Source organism: Manis javanica, chromosome 1, assembly GCF_040802235.1.
Source record: "Manis javanica isolate MJ-LG chromosome 1, MJ_LKY, whole genome shotgun sequence".
NCBI lineage: Eukaryota > Metazoa > Chordata > Mammalia > Pholidota > Manidae > Manis > Manis javanica.
This window is the reverse complement of record NC_133156.1, coordinates 7,819,570-7,833,992: the sequence shown is the minus strand read 5'-3', so window position 1 is coordinate 7,833,992 and position 14,423 is coordinate 7,819,570. Positions and strand designations below refer to the sequence as shown.

Genomic DNA, 14,423 nt, shown 5'->3' with positions numbered 1-14,423 from the left:
TGTACTGTTTTCTTTATGATAATAGTCTGAATATAATTGTATATTCTGCCTTTTCCACTCATATTGTTACTCTTTTTCTTTGTCATTGAAATTTTTCATAACTCTGATGGCTGCATGATATTCCACTTTTGGAATTTAACCTGTTTCCCTATTATTGGACATGTGAAACATTTACAATTTTGCAGTTAGTAAATAGTGATGGCAGTGATCCGTTTCTGTGACTGAATCCCCATCTGAATTTCTAATTATATCCTTAATATTTTTATAATGCTCAAAAAGCTCTTAATGTATTACTTTTGAGGATAATTGTCACAGTATATTGTAACCAGCATTTAAATATTATTATTTAAAAGACATTTTTAATTTAGTGAATCAGAAATAGTATCTTTTAAAAATTTGCATTGGTTAGTAAATGATTAGAATGAATTGTTTTTCATTGGGTTGATGGTTTTGCAAGATGTTTGTTTATGGATTTTGCCCACTTACTATTTAGGTCTTAGAATTCTTATTAATTTATATGCATTCTTTATGATTAAAATTAAGGATAATAACCCTTTGTCATATTGGTAGCTTTTTTAAAAAAAACTTTCTTTTTTATATAACATTTTCTTTATTTCCCCCATTCTTTTTCCTTTTGGAAAAATTCCACACACCTAAGAGATAAAATAAATATTAATGTGGAAATTATATAACTTATAGCATAACTAGTATGTCAGTGGAGTAGATTTTACTTTTCAAAACATTAATAAAGCATTAGTTTTACTTTCATCATTGTAGAAGAATAATGTAACCACAAAATATCTACATCAGCTACATACAAATATCTACCCACAACATAAAATACAAAAGGTGACCCAGGGCAAGACTTAACCAGGTGTCTTAACTGTCTACTCATAGGTTGATTTTGGCTTAGGGACTTGAGTCTATTTTCATTTTCTTGAGGGTAGAATATATCCAACTTTGTAGCTTCATTGATGTTACAACTACAGACTGTACTATTTTTATTTTAATAGATGAAGTGTTTAGAGGACATGAGCCAGGGCAAGCAGCAAACAGATCTGTGTCAGCAGCTGATGTTGTTTTATATGGAGTAAACCTAATTCTGCCCTTGATGTCACAGGATCTTCTGAAGGTAATTGAAGAAAGTGAATATGAACATTAAAGCTGTCAAAGTTTAATGATATTTTAGACAAGAATCTACCTCTGATTTAGTTAACAAGCCATAAGTACCTGCTTACCTATTAAGTATACATGAAAATAAAACATGTGCAGTACTGTTCTGTCATTCACATTGTGCATGCAGCTCAAGGCACCAGAGTCCTGTGTTCACTGATAACAAAAAAAACTGGGGTTTTTTTTTGGAAACTGAGTTCTCATGTTAGTAGTTTTGATTCCCTCATCACTTGTCACTAAGCAAATAGGTTATCTGTTGAGGTGTATTCCTCTTACTTTCTGAACACCACTCTCAGGTTGAGGGAGTGAGCAGTGGAATGCATTTTCCATGCCACTCTATGTAGAAATGGAATGGTAAGAAAGCAAGACTAACACAGTTTTTAAATTTTTGTACATTCTGGCTAGATTGTACCTTGGTTTCAGCAGTCGATATTGAGAGTGTAGTGGTGGTGAGGCTGCCCTTCCCCTGCCAAGTTCCGTAGAGGAGGGGAGCCTCTTCTCATGACTCGTCCTAGGGGTATAAGGGTGGTGACAGAGACATGAATGGAGAGGGGGAGAGAGGTGTGTACACGCACATATGCACACATGTACGCATGTAAGTATGCATGCACAAGATGGTGTGGGAGAGGGAAAGTGGTAGTAGAAAGTGGAGATAGAGAAGCCTTTGGAGGTTGAGTGTAGGAGTGCTGTTAGATCCCCAGCATAGTGGCATGTAACCAGATGCTGCTGTCCTGGAGGAATTGCTCTGTTGGTAAGGGTTCTAATGACCTTGATCCAAGCACTCAATAGGGTGGGGAAGTTTAGTATTAAACTCTCTGTATTGCTTTGCTTCTAAGGGTTTTCGGGGTTTTGTTTTCATCAAACCATTAAACATTCAATTGTGTTTTTTTTTTAAGGTTAAACTGTAGATTACTACTTCCACTTAAGTTCTCTAGGACTGTCCAACCAGAAAATTGATTTTGGAAGTGTGAAGGACTGAATACTCAGTTCTGTGCATAATCTTAACAACTTGTATCACCTTCTTGTATTTTTCCAACATGTTTGAATGCAAATAAACACATTTGCTAAAGGGTTTTATTTACAAGTCATTTAATAATTTGAGATTCGGCTGCTTTGTTTACTTTTTCAAGGTAAACAATACCTGAAATTGGCTGTAGCTTTTATTAACTATTCAGAAGATAATTGGTTTTATGATGTGTTAATTTCACAGTAGTCACTAAAAAATATTCCCTTTATTATAACTTATTTTTGTAATTAATTAGATCTTCTATGTCTCCTGTTTTCTATATCATGTATGTGTTTTAAAGAAATCATTTTACTTACAAATTTGTTGGTTATTAATGGAAATAAAAGATACCACTATGTATCTAAAATTTTAAATTTCTTTTTCAGTTTCCAACCCTTTGTAATCAGTACTACAAATTAATCACATTTATCTGTGAGATTTTTCCTGAAAAAATACCACAGCTTCCTGAAGACCTCTTTAAGAGCCTGATGTACTCACTTGAACTAGGAATGACATCGTATCCTTTAAATAAATGTCATTATTTGACACTTGGGGGAAAAGATCTTACATGAAGAAAAGTTTTTAAAATTTTTACTTTTATTTTTTCTTTGTGGTTCAGTTTTATATAAAAGAGCAGTCATCTGTATAACTGCCTCCATTCTGTTTCTGTCATTCGGTTCGCCTCCTCATCCTGTCCTTTCACAGATGCAGGGGTGCTCGGCCGCTGGTCCCAAAGTCACTCTCATAAGGAACCCAGGTAGTCTGTCATATACTGTTGCTGAGTCTCTGATCTGAGCACCAGGACTTTTATCAGTTGTTTGCATTATATTCAGAAACATGCCAGGAATCTCCAGTTCCAGACCCCAATCATCTCAAAAACATTGGGAATCTTTTCTCACATAACTCAGTAAATATGTATTGCACACCAATATACTCACTTATCTTTATTCTTTTCCATCTCTTTATTCACTTCCATTTGATAATAGCTATAATTTTTTTATCTTTTGTAAGTATGTCTACTCTAGTTTGTTCTTTGACCTTCATGATCAGAATGAGTTCAGAGGTCTGCCAGCTTTGCCTGGAAGCTTTGACACCATTAGCTGAACAGTGTGCAAAAGCACAAGAAACAGATTCACCACTTTTTTTAGCAACACGGCACTTTCTTAAGGTAAGATGTTTGGGTGGCCTGTTGTAAAATCATCTGCTTTGATAAGTACAGTTAGTGTACATAAATGTTCATTCAAATGAGGATATGGTTACTTCTTTCACAGAGGTGGAAATAAATACGTTCTGCTCACTGTGGTTTCTGGAGATCAACTTCCTGGACACATTTTTCTCCACTTTTATTTTGTGTTCTTAAAAATTGATATGGTAAATAATGGGGAATTTGATAATTTGATTATTTCATACTATCACAGCAAGTAATAACATCTGTATGTTATCTATCGACTTTTTAAAAAACTGTTTTCTTTAATTTTTAGATATATTTAGTAATAACTACCACCTCTCTTTGTTTTGGAAAGGGGAGGGGAGGGTTATATGATCATCATATATTTAGGGGTTTTATTGTATACTTTCAGCTGGTTTTTGATATGCTGGTCTTGCAAAAGCACAACACAGAGATGACCACTGCAGCTGGTGAAGCTTTCTACACATTGGTGTGCTTGCATCAGGTACTGGACACACATCTTTTCACAGGATCCTTCTCATGTTTAGCAAAGAAATTGTTCAGACAGATGATGGGCTATTAATACTTCCAGTTCCTAGAGAATCTGTGACTCAGCACTTCAGTTCTATTTTCAGGGAGGCCATATTTCTTCACTTCCTCATTAGCTCTGATTTTCAATTTTGTGTTTATCTGACAAGGTATTAGTGGATAAGCATTTATTTTCCCTTCTTCACTGCATTGATGACTGCCCGAAAGCTTGTCCTTAAACAACTGTGCTGGAAACCAGTAATCAGGCATAAAAGAATAATAGAGACATGGTTTCTGGCTTTGAGGAACTCACAATTTTGTAAGCAGCAGGATAAATTAAGACTGATTCAGAGGAATCTGCCTTCAGAAAGCATGAAAACAGTGCATTACTTCACTTAACAAACAGTATGGAAAGCAGGTGTTACTTCATTTTGTTTTGGAGAGCCTTATAAAAATGATGAAGCACTCACTGTTTGGCATTAATGTAACAGAAGAAAAGTTATGCTAGCTCCCGTGTCTCCCTTCCCTATTCCAATAGAGTCAGGTCTTCATCGAGTGGATGGGAAGAACCATATTGGATCATCAGCTGCCTAGCTTACCAACACCTGCCTCTTGGCCCCCACCCCAAGTACATGCATACATCCCAGCATGACTGACTGATGGGCTAGAGAAGCTTTGGCATTTTGTTTTTAAATATAGAGACCATACCATTTGCTATAACTGGCACTCAGGGTTCAATTTCATTTCCCTTTTTAAAAAAGATAGGATTTTGAGGTCTTCCGTACCACTTAAAGACTTCCTTTCTTCAGACTTCCTCTACCATTGCACCCAGAGCCAAAGGTGCTCTGGGACTTCAGTTCTTGCTCTCTGCTGTAGATGGTACTTTCTGCAGATGGTGCCCATCTCCGGCCTATGGCCTTTCTCTGTCATTTGACTTCTTGTTGCTTACTAGGCAGATAGGCTTCTTGTCCCCATGTATATATATAAGCCATTACATTGTGATTGCCTTTTTTAAAGGACATATTTACATGTAGAAAAGAGAACAGGGATTTGGGATTGGTTAGTATGGTATCTTGATGGCCCCAGAGGCATCACCATTTCTTTTGAATAGGGAAATGATTTGCATTTATTCTTGCCCTTCTGTGAGCAGACCCATCCCTAGGATAGGGCAGTTAGGGCAGCCACTGTGGCTCCGTGCCTGTGGGTGGGGTATGTGCCTTACTCTTCTTTTCCAAATACAATTAACATTTGGTTCCACCATTTTGGTCTATAATGATATCCCACGAAGCTGATGAAATTTAATGGCAGACCAGGTTTTTTTAAAGGTAGCCTATCTTGGAAAGCCACCCCGGTTGAGTCTCCCTTTACCCCACGTGCACGCGTGTGCATGCACACACACACACACACACTCTCTCTCCCTCCCTCTCTCCCGCCTCCTCTCTCTTCTCTACAGCCTCTGGGTCCATTGTTGGTTTGGAGCTACACTTGCCAGTCATTCAAAGTGTTCTACCTACACTTTGTAAAACTGAAAGGACTGAAATACACCTCTCCCACTCTGCCGCCCCCTCCCAAACAACTCCTGTCTATATTTGTGTGTCTGCTATCCTCAGACCTGTGTTGACAAGATGTCTAGATAAACCTCTGGGAAACTGTTCAAAATCAGGTTGTAGACTTGGTTTATGTATAAAATGCAAAATAAATATTAATAATGTGCTTTGAAAACAGAAGAGACAGCACAACAAAGTTGGTTATTACATGGATTCTGGAGCCAAATAGCCTGCTTCTTGTGTAAAGGCAGTGTGGTCTTGAACATATTACTTAACTCACTTTATATAAGAACTTTCATCTATAAAACAAGTTTTATAGATGTACCTACCACATAGGATTATTACAAAAAAGTGAGTTATTAATGTAAAAGGTTGGTACAGTACCTAGAATATAGTAAACTTTCAGTAAGTGGTAACTCTTAAAAAAGCTGTCATGATCATTTTATAATGTATGCAAATATCAAATCATTATGTATATACCTGAAACTAATATATGTTGCATGTCAATTATACTTATATTAAAAAAAAGAGTTGTCAGACCCTGCCTTCAGAATCCCATAATCCAGTAACTGATATGATCTATTTGTTGTGATGTTTGAGGAAGATACATGTTCTTACATATACTTTATTGCTTCAATAGGCTGAATATTCTGAATTGGTTGAAACATTACTATCAAGTCAACAAGACCCAGTTATTTACCAGAGGTTAGCAGATGCCTTCAACAAGCTCACTGCAAGCAGCACTCCGCCTACGCTGGATCGAAAGCAGAAGATGGCTTTTCTAAAGAGTTTAGAGGAATTTATGGCAAATGTTGGTGGTCTCCTTTGTGTAAAATAAATAACAAAACTTCATGCTTAATTTAGATCCCTTTCTGCAGAGTGCACTGAACTGCTGAAAGTTGGCTTGAGTCTTGTCCTGTTCTTCAGTTCTTTGGCCATTTTGGATTTTGGAGAGCCTGAAAGTTTGATACGTAAAGCAGTGAAACAGGAGAGGTCAACTTTGGATCAGCTTCTGCTGTTAATGTTAGCCACAATCTATCATAAATGTCTTGTAGATCTTGAATGGTGATGTAAAATTTTCAAAATGAAATTCCATATATGTGCAAACAGATATGGGCACCATGAAATACATATTCAGTGCCTTTTCCCCCTTTATGAAAACAGTAAGTGGCTAGTAGCAGCTACTACTAAACTACTAGTTTAGAAGTGTTGTTATCTTATATTGAATGGGTATGTGCTTGGCAGTGTTTCTCACAATGTTGTCTGGAGATTGCCTGCATCATTTGAGTTGCTGGTGGGAAAGGTAGATTCTTAGGCCCAACTGTGGACCCTCAGTCTGAATTTCTGTTGGACCTTAGATTCTTCATTTAAGTAAGCTTATCTCCTCTGCCACCCCAAAAGTTTTGAATCAGTACAGAAGACATTGAAAACTCCTAATAGGTTTTGTGCTTTCAAACTTTTCCTCCCTTTGATGATTAGGTTTGTGATTCAGCAGGAAGAAAAAACACCAGGTATCAGTTGGCTTCTTTGTAGCACACGCTCTTGCTCTCCTTCTCTTTGTGTAACATCAGCCTGGTGTTGCAGGTTTCCCCATAATAGGTCTCTAATTATATTCTGATGTCTGAATTTGAGGAGGAAAATACATATATATATTTGTTCCATAAAAAGAACTTTAGGAACCGTAGCCATTTCATTGCCTTAATTTTAAGAAGACTATACAGAAAGGATGCTTCAGAGTTGGCTTAGGGTGTTAGCTGCTATGAACTTGGTGCCCTTTTGATTGTGTGTTTATGTGGGTTTATGAGTGAAATGAAAGGCTCATTCATATGTAGTCTAACTTTTTGAGTATGTTTCTATTCAGCCACGTAGCCCATGGCTAATAATCTACTCTGAATGGCTTGCTTAAGCAATAACTGTTTAAAGGGATATGAATTACTGATTCATATGGACTATTATACGGTGGGGCATTAGGGGCAATAATTATGCTAGAGTGGGTGTTCTCATTTCACAGGAGCCATGTAAATTTAATTTAAGAAATTTAAAAATTGACTTAAGATCCTGTAGTTTAATTTTTCTAATCAGATTTTTGTACTGCTGCCATGCTCCCCTTAATTCTGTGTGCCAGCTTAAATTATGGAAATGAAAGCTGATTTATAAACTGCAGGCATATGAAACTGCCCACTGCAATGTCAGAATCACACCGCATAGTAGCAGAAAATTCTGGTGCAAGCGCACTCTGAAACTGCTTCTGAGGTCTGGGCGTTCTCCTGCTGCTGTGTTCTTGACACCTTATGGGAAATTATCTTCCAATGTAGTGTTCATATCTGAATTGCATATAGTATGTGCACCTTCACATATGATGCTGTGCAGAACTTTGTAGCATCTATGCTATTAACAGTTATTAATGAAACTGGGACATCTAATTACATCCCACCTGTACGTGTGACAGGAGACACGAGTGAATGCAAAGCCAGGTCCATTACATTTTGAGGAACATTTCTCTTAATTTTATCACCGTTAAGCAACTGCATTGGAGCAAAAATATCTTAAAAGACTGCTAGGAGAAAACTAATATCACACTCTTCATGAAATATACATATTGTATTTTTAAAAATACTTTGAACAAATGCATTTATTTTTAGATTTCTTCTTTTTCCCCTTTAGAGAACTTGAAGTCACATGCCATGGTAATCACTGTGTTTGGCATTATTCTTGTTGTTTGATGTTTCCCTGTGCCCTCAGTAGTTGTGAGCTCTGTACACTTAACATGTGATAAGCACAGTCCCTCTGCCAAAGGGCACCAACACACGCAGCTGCCTGCATAGGCCTCCTGGCTATGTCGAAGCTCTGATCAAATTATTGTTAAAAATAAAGATGAGTAGGAGAGGAATGCTGTGGTCAATAAAAATCTATCTATTTAATCTTTTATCTAGACAGAAATGTATTTGTCAAATTTGCCCAGATATTATTAATAATACTGAGAATTCATTAGACCAGTTTCAGTTAAAACAGGATTTACTCCAGATTGGACCAAACAATTCTTAAAATACACCAGAATGGTGATTAGTGGCAAACTGGGAAGAAAAGCCACCACGATTTTTTAGGTAATGGGGATGCCACTTTCATTGCAATGGCTAGACTCTTATCAGGGTGTTTATGTGTATGTTTGCTTGATTGGGTATTTTAGTTTGTGTCTTCTTTTGTTTTGTCCACACTTGTCTTTAGCTATGTTTATTGGCTTTTCAGTTTTTTGGGTTTTTGTTTTAATGCTCTTGGCACAGTGGATGTCAAGAACACTGGCTTAATTCTAGTAAATTGATTTTCATTATTAAAACTGACTTTTCAAAAGAGTTTTAAAAACAAACATTATTTGTGCCCCTGTTTTATATATGTTAAAGTGACACTTTTGAGTATTTGAATTTTAGAATTTGTGTTTTATAAAATTCCTGTTGTTCATATATAGTATCCTTTAACATCTAATTTTCAATTCACTCTTCAGTTTATTTCTTTATTTTATTTTCTTTGACCTATTCATTTCCCAAGGCACAATCTCTTTGTGGAGTCCCGAGGCACAGTCACTAGGGACTCTGTACTTTCACAATTCGTATTCATGTAACAGCACCTGTACTATATTCTTGTAGCTTTGTTAAAAGGATTGGTTGTTTTTATGGCCCTTCTAGATGGGTGGCTGCCTGGGCAGCTAACTTAATTGACAGTATTTGACAGTGTCCTTTTTCAACATAGTTTTTGGGTGTTTCTGCCTTGCTGTCTGTTAATCTGTTTGGAAGACAGGGGCTTGTTAATATCACTGCACTGAGTTTTTGTCTGGTATAAAGTGTGACTTATTATGTAAAAAAAAAAAACCTTACAATTTTTTTCAAACTAATTTTAAGAATTAAGACTTTTATTATTGTAAACCATTATCTAATTATATATGTTATTCTGTTCAGATGAAATGGTAGCTACTTTTTTCTCCCCACAACTTTGATTTCAAAACCAAGCATCTCTGTAATTTCCCCCCAGCTAGCATTTTGTAACACTCCCCTGTCTTTGATTGAACTTTCTCTTTTACTGAAAATATCAAGTCCTTGTATTTCTTATATCCCCAGATTTCCTATTTCTGTCAATAATTGTATGAATCCTCAAGTATTGGAAGATACTAGCTGTCAATTCCAAGGATTTCAAGTTTGAGTATCCTAGTATACAGTGTCAGTTGGGCCCTGAAAATAATACTTTTGTCTATTACAATTTTACTTGCTTCTGTTTGCTACCTCTCTTATTAGAGCTTTTTGTCATTAGACCTTTCTAACTTAGCTGTAGGTCTCTAAAGAAAATATTAGCTGTTATGGCAGCAGGAATCCCAATACAAACTAGGTTTTTTTTTTAAAACCAGAGAATAAGGAGTTGATTTGGATTTGAGTTTTTAACATAATTTTCTTAAATTCTTATACAAAAGAGCATAGCTGATTTGAGCATATAATAATGTGTTAAATTATTTTAAAATGTTAGTGGATATTCTTTGACTTGGTAAAAACTATGTTCTGAAAACACTGCATTTAAGAATTCCTTAAAAATTGATTTTCTAAAATTAAAAAATGTCTAATTTAGTTTGAGCTCTTACTGATTAAAAGTACCATGGTTCAAGTTGAACTTTAAACATTTTAATTTAGATAAAAGAAATGTGAAGTGTTCCTGATTGATTTTATAATGGGAACCCATGACATATTTAGCCAAAGAATATATTTGGTTCAGGTAAAGATATAAACTTAATAATGGACATCCATTCAGTTTTAAAGAGGATGGATGAAGTGATCTGTTTCTGCCCCTTTATTTCTATACATGAATCTCTATAAAGACTGAAATGTTCTGAGATGGCTTTGCGGTGATTGGATTCCTGAGGCTCACGCTAAATATCATCTTTATCCGCCTCACCCACTGCCCTTTGCTCTTTACCTATTTCAGGCCTTCCCAGTAGTGGAGAGATTTTTTCTCTTTTTCAGTCTATATTCCTAAGCCTTCATAGCTATTAGGAGCTATCAGATATGTACTAATAGCTAATTTTCCTAGCCTGAATTTAAATACTGCATCTGCACTATGTACCTAATGGGGATCTGACCTCAAATGTGTTGAGCCCAGGCTTCCTGATGTGGTGTCTTTTACCACATAAAATTATGACAAATTGCAAATACTGGTATTGTGATTTGGTTCTCTGTATAAGAAAGAAGCTCCATGCAGTGAGTTTGTGGTTTAATGGTCACAAAATGTTATTTAGCACTGCTACCATTCAGCACGTGTAAAATTTTTTAAATTTATAAATATTAAAATTTTAAACTTACACGAAGACTTTTCAGTTTTTTAAGAGACCCAGATATGTGTATACTGTTTAAATATTTACCTCTATTAATATTACTAATGAAGGTATAAAGTTACATTTAGTTTTTCAAAACATGCTACAATATGACTTTAAGAAATCAAGGCTATGTATTGAGCCAGTTACAAGCTGAATATCAAATTGATAAAATTTTATTTGTATTTTTTAAATCCACAAATGGGAGTTAAAAATGTGTCTTTCACTAAATATTTTTTATTACATTTTTGTTTTGACCATGTGTGATTTGTTCATGGGTATTTAGCTAGTTTATGAAACTTCTTAAAATGGTGCTAGTTATACTATCATAGGATGATTGATACTGGGGACACTGCACAGTCATAAAAAATGATTTTAAATAGAAAACATGAGACTTATCTGTATAAGTAAAATAAAGATTTGCATTACTTTCTGGGAAAATACCCAACTCTAATAGAATATCAAGGATTCAAAAAGAAAGTTTTGTTTATATTCTGTGCTATTGAGCATAATTATTTTTCATTCAGCTTACAGTCTTAGAAATAATTTCAGAGTTACTGGTTAAATTATTGAATTTGAGCATATATGTAATAATATTTTTAGTAATTTGGGCCATTCTTTTGGCCTTTCAGGGAAAGTGGAGGATGACCATTTTGCTGTGTGTATTAGACAACCTTTCACCCTTTACCCAATCTTAAATCTTGTAAACATATATAGTGAAAAGTTAATTTTTTAAAGAAAGAAAACGCATTTTGAAATATATTTATTTTGAACACCATTTTGCTTTGAATAGTCATTGATTTATAATGGTATTTCTTAGGTTAAATTGAGGTATGATTCAACTACAAGGGTGGGTAAGGACAACTTAGGTTAAGAGGCCTCAGTAGAGTGTGAGGTGAGTTTTTGTTTCTCCTCTTTCATTAATAAGGGTAGAACCTTTGGCACAGGCTAACCACCTATCATTTGAGAGGGCCATAGGTGATTTTAAAGGTTTGCAAATAATGAAGCCTGGACTTTTTTTTTGAAGATATCTTTAAAATAATGCTGCTCTCTAAAAAATATATAGTTGTATTATATTGAATGGTTTGTGAATAAGACCTTTGGTGTATTGATTAGATTATGATACATTTTTGGTTTTTGAACATACAATTCCCAGATTGGGTCTTTTGCATTCTTTTGTAATCTCAGATGGCAGTTCAGTTTGACTTTCTTTTAAAATTAAGTGGAAGCAAAGGGAAAATTCAATGAAATTAATGAGAAAGTCTACAGAGAAATTCCATACAGTACAAATGGCAGCATACTCTCAGTTCTAGCACATAAATCAACATCCTACTGAATTCTTTCCATGTAAGTTATTTTTTAACATCAGCATAAGAGTGAACTGAGGTAAGTCATTGATGGTTCCCAGAGTTAGTAAATGAAAAACCAAAGCAAAAGGATCTTAAGTAGGAATGTGCTTAAGATTTTTATCCTCATAGTAAGCAGTTTATTCTTAAACTTTGATAGTGTTAACTTCTGATTACTTTGCTAGGTCAGTCTTCAAATATTCCTTTTAGTAAGCCCAAGACCTTAAACTGCAGTATTCATTTGTACACCTGCTTATAACAGTATTGCCCTAGATGGTCCTTTCTGAGGGCTGACCTGGTGAAGAAGCTATTTGAACTGATAGAGTACAGGGTTAGAGGCTCAGAGACCTAGATTCGATTCCTAACTAAGCTACTTAAAGTTTGCATTAGTGTCTACTGATTTTTAGCATCTATATCATAGGCCTATACATGCTAATTCTCAAAGAAAAAATTTGAAACAATGATGGATGAAATAAATAGTAGATGCTCAGTAAATCCCACTAAAAAATTGTAAGAACATATTTAACTCCATTAGATAAATGTGTCCTAACACAAAAAAATACCTGAGAGTCATTCGTTATTTTTTTTTTGAGAAGGCATCTCTCATATTTATTGATCAAATGGTTGTTAACAACAATAAAATTCTGTATAGGAGACTCAATGCACAATCATTAATCAACCCCAAGCCTAATTCTCAACAGTCTCCAATCTTCTGAAGCATAACGAACAAGTTCTTACATGGTGAACAAGTTCTTACATAGTGAATAAATTCTTACATGGTGAACAGTGCAAGGGCAGTCATATCACAGAAACTTTCAGTTTTGATCACTCATCATGAACTATAAACAATGAAGTCAGATATGATTATTCGTTTGATTTTTATACTTGATTTATATGTGAATCCCACATATAAATTATTCGTTTGATTTTTATACTTGATTTATATGTGAATCCCACATTTCTCCCTTATTATTATTATTATTTAATAAAATGCTGAAGTGGTAGGTAGATGCAAGATAAAGGTAGAAAACAATTTAGTGCTGTAAGAGGGCAAATGTAGATGATCAGGTCTGTGCCTATAGACTAAGTATTAATCCAAGCTAGACAAGGGCAACAAAACATCCACAGATGCAGAAGATTTCTCTCAAAACGGGGGGTGAGGTTCCAAGCCTCACCTCTGTTGATCCCCAATTTCTCACCTGATGGCTCCCCTGCGACTGTGCTTGTCTTAGGTTGTTCCTCCCTTGAGGAATATTACCCGTCTCTGGCTAACCAGTCATCTTCTGGGGCCATACAGGGAAATGTAAACGTTATTTTTAAATACTGGTATCTTCACATCATACAATGTGACCTTACAACCCTCCCCACAGCCACCATGGCATATCTTTTTTAAGCAAGAAAACTGATTTATTTAAGTCAGTAGTTTCTGTAGAATATGTTCATATTCCTACAACAAAAAGACCTGATTCCTAAAGTTTCATCATCACTATTCTTTATAACTTAGCTCTTATCAAGTAAATTGGAGAAATAAACTAAGTTTCTTTACTACACTAATGCACATTGTGAATCTCTAGACCTTGATCAGATTTCATGTTAATTTATATTAGTCATTTTTCATTTATCTATTTAATAGTCTCTCAAAGCATCTTACAGGACTAGAATTCTCAGGAGCATCCTGTGTGGCATGAATCAATCAATTTGAGTAATTTGGTGAACACTTGAAGAATGAAAGAAAAACACCTGAGTTTGTGTTCTTGTCAATTACTAGTTTTTGAAAAACTAGTTTTGATTCCAGTTTCAAATTGATTTGAAAGCACTTTTCAAGTCCAGCTTAACTTGACAAATAATTTTCCCTTTACTTCAATGAGAATCAAATTGCCTTTGGTATTTTACATTTTTTATGATTTGCAAAAAGCATTAAGCTACAGTGCAAACATTTCACCAGAAAAGTTCCAATATTCAGGTACTTCTGTGACATGCTGTCTGAGCAGTCAGGACTGTTGGAACTGTAACTGAACTTGACATCTGTGGTCACTTTAATTACAAAGTAACACTAATACACATTACATGAAGGTTACTGTTGTGTCTCACATGCTATGAAAGCAAAAGTTAAAAAGATGTTTTGAACCAAAGATAATTTGCTTTAACTTTTTCTGTTAAAAGTATAAGCTAAGGCAGTCTCCTATGTATGGGAAACTACCTGTTTAATGAATACTGAGTAACAATTTTGCAGCCACGGAATTCATTTATCTTCACCTTATACCAGGAAGGATTTAAAGCTATTCAGTAAATAAAACTTAGACCATAA

The 14,423-nt window shown here is 35.1% G+C and overlaps 1 protein-coding gene across 4 annotated transcripts in view; it reads left to right on the top strand.

The window, feature by feature from the left end:
- XPO4 (exportin 4) overlaps positions 1-11,547 on the top strand; it is a 121,857-nt gene extending 110,310 nt beyond the window's left edge. For all 4 annotated transcript variants that reach the window (XM_073225046.1, XM_073225197.1, XM_073225130.1 and 1 more), the window contains 5 exons: positions 1,014-1,132; positions 2,566-2,696; positions 3,230-3,347; positions 3,760-3,852; positions 6,063-11,547. In XM_073225046.1, coding sequence (XP_073081147.1) covers positions 1,014-1,132; positions 2,566-2,696; positions 3,230-3,347; positions 3,760-3,852; positions 6,063-6,260 — 659 coding nt within the window. In that variant the 3' untranslated portion in view covers positions 6,261-11,547. The remainder of the gene's footprint in view (positions 1-1,013; positions 1,133-2,565; positions 2,697-3,229; positions 3,348-3,759; positions 3,853-6,062) is intronic.
- Positions 11,548-14,423: the final 2,876 nt, after the last annotated feature.